The sequence below is a fragment of the Marmota flaviventris genome, chromosome 5 (genome assembly GCF_047511675.1).
Source record: "Marmota flaviventris isolate mMarFla1 chromosome 5, mMarFla1.hap1, whole genome shotgun sequence".
NCBI lineage: Eukaryota > Metazoa > Chordata > Mammalia > Rodentia > Sciuridae > Marmota > Marmota flaviventris.
In genome coordinates this window covers 71,684,702-71,696,893 of record NC_092502.1, presented here as the reverse complement: position 1 = coordinate 71,696,893, position 12,192 = coordinate 71,684,702, and the positions used below count along the sequence as shown (strand labels likewise).

The 12,192-nt window shown below is 41.7% G+C and overlaps 1 protein-coding gene across 4 annotated transcripts in view; it reads right to left on the bottom strand.

The window, feature by feature from the left end:
- The window catches only part of Sil1 (SIL1 nucleotide exchange factor), a 318,102-nt gene that overhangs the window by 258,580 nt on the left and 47,330 nt on the right, over nucleotides 1–12,192 (bottom strand). For all 4 annotated transcript variants that reach the window (XM_071612326.1, XM_071612325.1, XM_027927476.2 and 1 more), the window contains one exon: nucleotides 3,418–3,532. In XM_071612326.1, coding sequence (XP_071468427.1) covers nucleotides 3,418–3,522 — 105 coding nt within the window. In that variant the 5' untranslated portion in view covers nucleotides 3,523–3,532. The remainder of the gene's footprint in view (nucleotides 1–3,417; nucleotides 3,533–12,192) is intronic.

Genomic DNA, 12,192 nt, shown 5'->3' with positions numbered 1-12,192 from the left:
TTGGTGGAAGATGGTACAAAACTGGTGCTCCCTTGACCAATCAGTTCACCTTATTCACCAGATTTGGCTCTGAGTGATTTTAGACATTTTGCCCAAGTCATATCTGGCTATCCTCAAAGGCCAGGAGCACTGAAAAAGGTTCAGTGCTATAAATATCTCACACATTGTATAGTCAGTTCAAAGGGGGAGCTCCAGAAGTTTTGTGAAAAAGCAACATCTTGAGAATGGGGTTATAGTGATCACAACAGCTACCATTATTAAGCCAACCACTGGGTTAAAGTGCCTTTCATGCCTCAGTTCATCTGAGTCTCATCTGTGAAGCACATATCATCATTCCCATTTTACAGATGAGGATTGATATACGGCCTGTTGAAAAACCCAAAGCCTATGTGTGAATTCCAATTCACTTCTGTGTTTCTTTTCTGGTCAAATGTCCAAATGGCTGCACCCTGGACACTGAGGGAATGAAGCTAGGGCAATAAGATCACTGAACACATTTACCATCACATCCCTCTTCCCAAACATGGAGCAGAAATGACAAGCAAAACCAGCCTCTCTGCCCAGACAGTATCCTGAGGAGGAAAGAGAAAACAAGAAGTGAGAGAAGCAGGCCCACCCTGTTCAGCTCCTAAGTAAATCCCAAGCTTTGGTGCCCTCTCAGCTGGTTTCTTGGGGCTCCCTTCCATGCTAGATCATCAGCACTCTCTTCTCCCACCCATTATCATTCCAAATATCAATTTCCTCTCAACTGGCAAGAAACCCCAACTGAGGCGTTAGCTGACAACAGCTTACCAAGTCATACTTTCTTGCGCTTGTATCTGAATAAGATATTCTTAAAAGCTTCAAGATCCAAAAAGATGAATGACTTTATAATGGTAGGTTGATAGACTGTGACAGAGACAGACTGCTAGGGCAACATTTTGGGACAGAAGCCTGCTTTACACAGGCTCAAATGAAACCACGAAGTAGCTGCTCCCATACTAAAAATAATGTCTGACATTTATTGACTATATTGTGCCAGTCCCAATAGGTGCTTGGTCTATATAATCACTTTTAATCAACACTAAAATCTCAACAGGAAGGTACCACCCTGGTCTTACAAATGAGGAAACAAAGTTCAGAAATGTTCAAATTGCCAGAGTAGGTGGGTAAAAGGGAGCATATAAAGGGCCTGTGCTCCTTCTACTGTAATTCACTACCTCACCTCTCTCCTCAATCACCTTTTTTAAGGCCAATATCTCACAACCACAGCCCTTTTGGCATTTACACTCCATCTAAGATGTGGCATTCCAGGGAAGTACACAGCAGGAGCTGTAAAGGGAGACTATCTGCAGATCATACTGGTACACACAGCCATGGTGTCCTAGATGGCCATTAGCCTACATACATGCCTTTAGATAAGACAATTCCAGGTCATCAGGAGCATTTGCCTGGACTCCAGGCTCTGAAGAAAGTATTACAAGTACCACCACCCCACCCCATTTTCACTACTGTGAAGGTGGCTGGCTACATAATTTGGATTTTAAATGCCATCAGGGCAGCAATTTTTATGGTATGAGAGAAAAGATGCTTCAACTCCTACTTGTGCTTACACATGATGATAGATTATGACAAATGGAAACCGCTTAGGAACAGACATAAGGATAAAAGCGGCTTCTTTTGCTGAAAGTCAGTATTAACATTTTTCTGAGACTACACTAAATAGAGCTAATATAAATGGGCTAGAATAATTATGGCTCTGAAAGCTCATCTATTTGGTTGGACTATTATCCAAAAGGGACTTACTAGCACACAGTCCTTAAGTAAATTCATCAGTATGCTTTTGTTAAATGTGCTTCTACTAAAGCTCTCAACAGGGGGCATGGGGATCCTCATGAGCTGCAAGTTGGAGAAGGGACACAGCCCCAATCCCTTGAGAACCTCAGGTGTTTTCAGAGCCATTTTACTGCCAATGCCATTTTACAGCCACAACCTCATGCTGCAGTCAGTCCCACCTTCAAGGGCCTCTGGGATCCCATTCTCATTGTCCTTGAAGAGGAGGCAAAAAAAAACAGCACCAATAGGATCTTAGTCAGAAAACATTAAAAGCTCAAAAGGATTCGTGACTCCTAACTGTATGTTCTCTCCTGCTCCACAAAGTGAGGGGAAAGGCAGAGAGAAAACAAATGACTTCAGAGAGAAGGTGGAAGCTTGCCATGAGCCAGAGGTGAACCTTGGCTGAGCTGGATTGTTATTAAATTCATCACAATTGTCATTTGCACTTCAAGGACCTCCAGTTCCAAAGCCTCCAGCGCTTTATCCAACATTTAGTGGGAGTGCTGGGGGTTGGGGAAGGAGGCCAGGGGAGGGTAAAAATGTCAGAAAGCTGATAGTCAGATTTTCTCAAAGGAGGGCATGGGGGCGCTGGCCAAGGGCAAACTGTTGCTGAGACAGGTAGGAGAAAGAGGTCAGGAGGCTTAGCATGCTGCTGCCAGGCCAAACTTAGGCCTTCTTGGGCACTCTCCTTCTGCCTGTGACAAAGACAGGGGCCCTGAGCAATGAAGTCTAAGTTAATGAAGAGAGGCCTGGAAAGAACAAGAAGAAAATGAGAGAGGATAAAGAAAGCCTGAGGGCTGGGGTTGTGGCTCAGTGGTAGAGCGCTCGCCTCGTGTTGCGAGACCTTGGGTTCGATCCTTAGCACCACGTACAAAAATAAATAAGTGAAATAAAGGTGTTGTGTCCAACTACAACTAAAAAAAATAAATATTAAAAAAAAAAAAAAAGCCTGAGAAATCACAAGCAAGAAAGAAGAGGAAGAAGCAGAATCTTACTTGGTGCTCACCGCATAGGCAGTCAGCTCATGGGGAGAATCCTGACCTTTCCAGCTGTGCCTCAAACTGGTAGTGTGATTTTGGACAAGTAACTTGAAATCTCTGACCCTAAGTATTCTCCTTTTCAAAATGAGAATAATAATAATAATACTTCATAGGGTTATTGAGAGAATTAAATGAGACTACATATAAAGCACTTATATGAAACTACTTGGTACATGAAACTACTTATTATTATCATCATTACTATAGCATCATCATCTTTTCCCCAAAGGATAACTGTGTCATGAGCTTTAAAAAGAAGGGAATGGGGGCTGGGGTTGTGGCTCAGCAGTAGAGTACTCACCTAGCACATGTGAGGCACTGGGTTCGATCCTCAGCACCACATAACAATAAATAAAATAAAGGCATTGTGTCCAACTACAACTAAAAAAAATATTAAGAAAAAAAAAGAAGGGAGTGAACTCAGAAATGGAAAAGAAAAAGCCACATTTCTCTAAGAAAGAAAAATAAAAGTCCACCCCATCCCACAGAAGCCCTGTTGGTTGACAGGGAGACTTTCTCAGATCTCATTAGAAATTCCACCTATCTTCAGTAAGACACTTACTGGGTTCTGATGACTGAGGCAGAAGGTGAAGCAGGAGGCCATCAGTAACCCAAGCAGCATCCCCAGGGGAACCATCCTAGATGGAGGCAGGCTCTGAGGAACCATAGTCAGGGACCTGAAGATACAAGCACAGAAAACAAAGGTCCATGAAAAGCTGGAACCTGGTCCCCCAGCACTGTGATTCCTATCATGGCACTTGCCCCGCAGATGTCAGACATTTCCTACATAAAGGTATCTAGGTCTTTTACCATTTCTAGGTAAGTTTCAAGCTTCCATTTCCTGTAACAGATTCAACTACTCAAGGGGAGAAATGCTCTGGTTGGAACTGTACAGTAACCCAGGACTTTTTCATGTGCTATCAGAGCACTGGTCCCATCCTTCCTCAATTAATAATCTATTCTTAGCTTGTAGAGAGTGTATTGGGTATGGTCGGTAGAGAGAAAAATTAACCACCTGATCTATATGTGAACAAATATGGGCCGAGTCCATGTAAGCCTCTACATCTACTTTTAACCACATCCATTATCACATCTGAAAAGAGATGACATCAACACCCTCTATGCCAACAAAGTTCAATATTTCCAGGCCATGAAGCCTTTCGCATTCCTTTTCAAATGGCCAAATAAAAGTATAGGCCCTAGTAGCTGTTAAAATTTTATTTTATGGGGGCTGGGGATGTGGCTCAAGTGGTAGCACGCTCGCCTGGCATGCGTGCGGCCCGGGTTCGATCCTCAGCACCACATACAAACAAAGATGTAGTTTCCGCCGAAAACTAAAAAATAAATATTAAAAAAAAAAAAAGAACCTTAAAAAAAATTTTTTTTTTAAAATTTTATGGGCTGAGGATGTAGCTCAAGCGGTAGCGCGCTCGCCTGGCATGCGTGCGGCCGGGGTTCGATCCTCAACACCACATACAAACAAAGATGTTGTGTCCGCCGAAAACTCAAAAATAAATATGAAAAAAAATTTTATTTTATTTTTTGTTGGTACTGGCGATTGAACTCAGGGCCACTAGACCACTGAGCCACATTCCCAGCCCTATTTTGCATTTTATTTAGAGATAGGGTCTCACTGAGTTGCTTAGGGCCTTGCTGTTGCTGAGGTTGGCTTTGAACTAGTGATCCTCCTGCCTCAGCCTCCCAAGTCCCTGGGATTACAGGCATACACCACCACACCCGATTTGTTAAAATTTTTAAAACCATAAAGATGGAAGGACATCCTATGTTCATGGATTACAGACTTAATATTGTTAAGATGATAATATTACCCAAAGCAATCTCTATCAAAATCCCAGTGGTATTTTTTTGCAGAAATGGAAAAATTTGTCCTAAAATTCATATGGAATTTCAAGGAGCCCAGAACAGCCAAGACAATTGTGAAAAAGAATAGGTAGAGGACTCACACCTCTGATCTCAAAACTTCCTACAAGGGGGGATAGTAGAGGATAGGAAAGGCAGCAGAATACAACAGACACTAGTATGGCAATATGTAAATCAATGGATGTGTAACTGATGTGATTCTGCAATCTGTATTCGGGGTAAAAATGGGAATTCATAACCCACTTGAATCAAAGTGTGAAATATGATATATCAAGAACTATGTAATGTTTTGAACAATCAACAATAAAAATTAAAAAAAAAAAAAAACTTCCTACTAAAGGGAGGTACTGGCATAAGGACAACCATATAGACCAAAAGAATAGAATAGAGCACATCAATAATCATATATATAATCAATTAATTTTCAACAAGGGTGCCAACATTATTCAGTGGGGGAAACGACAGTCTCTTCAACAAACACTACTAGGATAACTGCATATGCAAAAGAATGAAGTTGGACCCTTTCCTTACACCATATACAAAATCTAACTCAAAACAGATCAGAGAACTTAAGAGCTAAAAGTATAAACCCCTTATAAGAAAACATAGGTGTGATCTTAATAACTTGGGATTTGGTGATGGTTTCTTAAAAATAATACCAAAAGCACAAGCAACCATAGAAAATATATATATATAAGAATTTATCAAAGTTGAAAATCTTGGGGCTGGGGTTGTGGCTCAGTGGTAGAGTGCTTGCCTAGCATGTACAAGGCCCTGGTACATGCTCAATCCTCAGCACCACATAAGAATAAATGAATAAAATAAAGGAATTGTGTCCAACTACAACTAAATATAAATATTTAAAAAACAAAAAATTTTGTGTCTCAAGAAATATTATCAAGGGATTGGGGATGGAAGTGTAGCTCAGTGGTAAAGCACATGTCTAGCATGCATGAGGCCCTGGGTTTGAGATCACACCAACACACTCTCACACGAACAGGAGCACAACATTCAGAGAGTGAAAAGACAACCCATAGAACAGGATAAAACATTTACAAATCATATACATGGTAAGGGTTAATGTCCAGAACAGGGCTGGGAGTGTAGCTCAGTGGAAGGTACTTGCCTAGCAAGTACAAGGTCCTGGGCTTGATCCCCAGCACAGCCAACAACAGCAGCCAAAAATGTCCAGATTATATAAGAATTCCTGAATCTCAACAATAGAGATAAATAACCCAATTTAAACATGGGCAAAGGATATATATCTATTTTGGAGAAATATCAACATAATCAGCTAATAAATACGCAGCTAATAAGGATGTGAAAATATTTTCAACATTGTTAACCATTAGGGAAATGCAAATCAAAATCACAATGATACCCCACTTATCACTCTCTAGGATGGTTATAATATTTTCTTTTTTTGTTTTGTGGTACTGGGTTTGGAACCTAGGGACACTCTACCTCTGAACTACATTCTCAGCCCTTTTATTTTTTACTTTGAGACAGAGTCTCACTAAGTAGCTAAGTCTGGTCTTTAACTTGTGATCCTTCTGCCTCAAACCTCCCAGGCTGCTGGGATTACAGAGGTGAGCCACCATGCCTGGCTATAACAACTTTTTTTAAAAAAGTAAAATAACAAGTATCAGTGAGGATTTGGATTCAATGGAACCATCATACATTATAAGTAAAACAGTGTAGTCATTATAAGTAAAACAGTTTGATGGTTCCTTAAAAAGCAACATATAGAACTGCCCTATTTCCTAGCACTTCTACTCCTACATATATACCCAAAAGGACTGAAAACAGGGATTTGAACAGCTACTTATAAAGCAATGTTCACTGCAGCATTATTTACAATATTCAAAGCTATAAATAATCCAAGTGACCACGAACAGATTAACAGGTTTTAAAATGTGGTATACATACAATGGAATATTATTCAATCATATAAAATGAATGAAATTATGATACACACTGCAGTACGAATAAACCTTGAAGATATTATGTCAAATTAAATAAGCCAGACATAAAAGGACAGATATTATATTTGATTCTACTTACATGAAATATCTACAATAGCTAATTCAAAGACAGAAAGTAGAATCAAGCTTACCAGGGGTTAAGGGAAAAGGGTAATAGAGACTTACTGTTTAATAGGAACAGAGTTTCTGTTTGGAGTAGTTAAGCAATTTTTCACTAGTAAACTAGAGTGGAAATCAAGAATTAATCCAAATTGGCAAATAGACTAGGAAAGAAAGAAGACAAAAATTAAATAAACAGAACAAAAATCTTAGAAAATTTCAGAATGTGTCCATATTAGCCCAGCCCTTTAAATAGGTTTTTATGTGTAACCCTGGGCCCTAATGTATGTCATTCAGTGGTTTACCCAGTGGTGGCTTAAGCAAATCAATTACAGGGGTTATCTCTGAAGAGTGTGGTATTAACTTTTCTCTCTCCTATTTCTGTTACACCCCTCCCTGCTCCACCTCAACAAATTGGCCCCATGACAGAATTGCAGTGGGGCCCAAAGCCCTGCCTAGATTCACTCTGAGAAGTTATTACCACTCTGCCCAGCCCACACCTCCCTAGGGGCAGACAAAAAAAAAAAAAAACGTTTCCTAAGGACATCTGCAGCCATGAAAGAAAACAGCCTTGCTGGACCCGCACTGTGCTAAAAAAGCACAGCCAAATGGAAAAGCAAAGGCTTGGACACTAAAAATAGCTGCTACACTCACCCAGCAGCAAAAGCCTTGCTTTCTGCAGTTCCTCCTCACACCCCACCTTTTTCTTCATGACAAAATGGAATGGCTGAGTGTCAGGCAAGCTTCCCCAAGCAACCTAGCTCCCTGGGGGCACTGAAAGAGGGAGTTCACTGTCTGGAGTGTTAGGTTCTGTATAGGCGCCTGGCCTGCCTGGGTGTGAAAGGGAGAGGGGCCAGGTTAGGTGAGGGTGAAAAAGATGCAAGGGCCACATCAAGAAGAAAAAGGCTGATGAGACCAGGAGATGGGTCCCAAGAGGGTACAGCCCTGGAGCTTTCCTAAAGCCCTATATACCTTTCTTACCCCTATGGCTTGGCCTGGCCAGGGTGGTTAGGGGAGATAAAGAATTGAAGTGAGGGTCTCACAGCATTATCAGAACATACAATAAAAGAAAAGAAAGATTAATCCAAAAGCCACAGATTTCCTTCCTTTATCTCAGAGTATTCATGTGTTTATGCATGTGCACACTGTTAGATGCTCCCTTCTTACAGCCAGGAATAAACACTGAGACTGGTACTGGGGAAAAGATAAATGAGAAGGAAGAAGTCAAGCAAAGATGACAAATGAGCAGGAGGAAGAGGACTCAGAGGAACTGAGGAATAAGAGGTTAGGGCAGCTGGTGAACAAACAGCAATTTCTCCACCTCCTGGAGTAGAGGACAAGAAAAATAGCAGCTCCCTCTGGACTCCTAGGCACCTCCAGGTCCTGCAAAGACTCACAGCATCAGGAACATTTTCTGCCAATACTCGGGATTGATTCACAAATGGATCCTTCATCTCCCCTCAATAATTTCACATGGACTATACACTTAACCTATTTATTGCATCCACAAAAATTGGGGCATGGTACGGAAAACGGATAAAGAATAAGAGGGGTGTGAGGACTGAGAAGAGAGGAGAGACCTAGGTGAAATGAGGCTGGGAGAAAAGTAGGTGGCAAGACAGTTTCTCAGGCGTAGAAGGGGCATTTACAAAGCAAGCACAAACTCTGAAACATGCAGGCATGGGTAACAGTGTCCTCTGTCCTTTTAAGCCTGGCCTATAGCCATCTCACTTGGTCTTGGGTTTTACTCAAGAAGTAGCAGGTGAAGCTGGGAATGTAGCTCAGTAATACAGCAATTGCCTAGTATGCATGAGGGCATGGGTTCAATCCCCAGCACCACAATAAATAAATAAAACAGCAGGTGGAGAGAACAGGCAAAGTTTGCCCTGGACTTTATGCTGAGACTGAAGGGGAGGTAGAACAGAGAAAGGAGAAGCAACACACAGTTACATTTTGTCAAGGTGGCCCTCAATCACAAAGGAACTGGCAGAAGCAGTCACAAAACTTCAGTCTCTGTCATAAAACCAAAGTTGTAGCATACCACTGAAGTACGGTTCAGCACACTTGGCCTGAAGAGGATACCCTCCCTAAATCAGGTGTCACTTATGAATCCTGGGTTCCCCTGGTCACTGGCCCTACAGAACCTGCAGAACAAACCCTCTCATCATCCTCTGCTCTCACGGAGGACAGATCTACATCTTTACATCTATGGCCTTCATCCAACTTAAAACACTACCAAATCAGAGTCCAAGAAAGAGGAACCCATTTCAATGTTCCACCAGTAACTCTTTCCTTAAGTATCCTTGAGTTTTGGAACAAAAGAGATAATAAGGTACTCAAGATGCCCATTTTTCTATCAAAACTCGCCATTTGTAGGCTGTACCTCTACTTAAATAGATGTTGGATGCTCTCAGCGATCTGTATTGCCAGCTCACTGCAGCCCAGAGCAGATGCTTGTGGAGACTGTGGGAGGAGGCCACCTACCCCCACTTCCCTTGGTGCCTGTCCTCCACTCAATTCAGACAAGACTAGGGAGGGGACTGGACCCTGTATGAACAAGACATCCTCCAGTAACTTTTGTATTCTCTAAGAAAAGAAAACAAAAAAACGAAATGAGAATGGCAAGAAGCCAACAAAAAGGGGAGGGGGAGGAGAGAGGAGAGCTGATGGGTCTCTCCCAGCTTCTGACCTGGTTGGCAGGCTCCATGTACACTGGCTGCTCTGAATCACAGAGCACAGGTAGACAAGACAAAAGTCTTCAGTGTCCTATGTAAGCAAAGTCACCTCAGCAGCCTGTCTTGGAGTCTCTGGAGTTCCATCTTACCCTACAATGTATGTCTACAATGTATGTCCACTTTTTCCTCAATCTTCTGGAAAAAGTGAAAGAGCAAGAATTCCTACTTCCATTTAATAAGGAGGAAATGAGACAAAAATATTGAGTAGAAAACAGAGTACATGGATTTAGAGTCAGACAAACCAGAGGTTAGTTCTTGGTTCTACCAAATCCTAGCTATGTGATCTTGAACACAATTTCTCTAAGCCTCGGTTTCTTCACCTATAAAATGGGTATAATAAAGTTCCTAGTTCTAAGGGTGGTAAGGTGGATTAAACAAAGCAATGCATGGAAAGTAGTTAGGACAGCACCTGGCACCTGGCTATTCCTCCATCACTGGAATGGGGATGACGGCTATTGTCCCTGGATTCACAGCCAGCCAGGGCAGCTGGAATAACTGTCCAGAGGTGTTACCTCTTGCAAGATCCACATACTCTCCAGCTTACCCATGGTTCAAAGTAGTAGGGCGGGCTTTTGTTGGGAAGCCACTTCCAGAAGTTGAAAGTAATAGATAAAGGAGAACACCCATGCCTGAAAATGAAGAGACTCAAACCAGTTTTCTGCTGAAATTCCAAGGCAGACCTAACCCATTCAGAGTTTTTCCCAGCATACTGTCATCCAGAGAGCCAGGCTGCCAGCGCATAGAACTGCCAGCTGCAGGAACAGCTGTAAGACAATCCCCTGCTTTATAAACTGAAGGTTAGAGGATGAGCTCTTCCCACAGACACACATTCATTACTATTTATGGGTTGCACAAACTCATATACACACATACAGTCACTCACCTCTGCACAAACAGAAGCTTACCACCTAATTTAAGCAGACAAATATAAAGCTGAAAAAAACAATGCAAAGAGGACACTGAAAGGACAGCCGTGACAAGGGAGAACAACGTGCAAAGGCCTGAGAAATAGAATTTTAAAGAAGAATTGAAAGACAAGAGAAAAAAGTTTGAAGTAGTGAGACAAACAGGATTTTCGCCCTAAGACCCATACTAAACAGAAAGTCAAGGGGTAGATATAATAAAATAGAAAGAGCCTTTGAACAACAAAAGAAGTGTGGCTGCAGACTATAGTTCAGTCCCCTAACTGGCTAGACTAGACTCAGAACTGGCCATTTGTACAATGGGGATATAGTATTTGCCCCAAGTATTGAAGTAATGCCTAGGTCCAAGCAAACAGATTGCTCAAGGCATCCACGAAGGAATAGAAGAGGCTGCTGGAACCCAAGCCTCTACCTGACCAGAGAGCTATGAAGGCAAAAAGCCACTATTACAGACTGCAAGAGAGAGCCTTTCCAATGGTAATATAAAGACAACTGCTGGTCCTGCAAGACACCAAAGGGAGCCAAGGAGGGTCCCATAGGTCCAGCTGGGACTACAGCCTGGGAAGGAGGGCCAAACAAGATGGGATAAAGTGGGAAGAAGAGATAGGAGAATATGACTTATCCCACCTGTAACCCAGTAGGAATAAAGTATCTTTAAGAAGATAGCTAAGCCCATTAGTAAAAACTACTATCTCAGGGCTGGAGCTCAGTGGTAGAGTGCCTGCCTAGCATGTGCGAGGCACTGGGTTCAATCCTCAGCACCACATAAAAATAAATAAACAAAATAAAGGTATAAAAACAATCACCACAATCTTAAAAAAAAAAAAAAACTACAATCTACAATCTCAATGCATAAGAGAATGGCTCTAAAAGAAATCAAGTGACAAGCAAAGTAACTAAATTAAAGGAAACCCAGCCTACCCTCTCCAGATCTATCCTACCTGGTTACAGACTCAAAGAATCTGAATGTTGGAAGGAAGCTTAAGGCTCAATCTTTATTTGGACTGCTGAAGACCCAAAAGATACAGCAGGCACTGGGTATCTATATCTGGAATAATCAGTTCAATGTCACTAGACACAGAGTCTCTGTGTAGAACCAGGAATGCTCTGGCAACTTTATACCTATAGAAGACAAATAAGGAGATAGGGCTGGGCAGGGCAAACTTTTGGTGTCATCAGCAAAGAGGTGATAACAAAATAACAAGAGTAAAGTTATTAGAAAACCATAGAGAAAAAAGGACAGTTGACCAATACGTCTTCAATTAATGGCTGTGGGTTAGGAAAAGAAAGCAAGCAAGCAAGGAACCAGAGTAACAGCAACAATATTAATTCAGAATCACAAAAGTCTAAAAAGGAGAGAATTGCTGGGTGCTATGGCACACACCTACCGTCCCAGCTACGAGGGAGACTGAGGCAGGAGGATCCCAAGTTCAAGGGCAGACAATCAATTTATCAAGACTCTATCCCAAAACGTAAAATTTTCAAAAGAGCTGGTAGAATACTTGCCTAATATGTGTGAAGTCCTGGGTTCAGTCCCCAGTACCACCAAAATAGAGAAAGAAAGAAAATTAAGTTGTGGGCAGCAATGTCAAGAGATTGGAATGATCAGATTGAGGAGTCAATCCACTGGATTTGGGCAATGAGGCCAGAGAGAGCTTTTCTTTTTCTTTTTCTTTTTTTTAATTTGTTTTACTTAGTTACACATGACAGTACA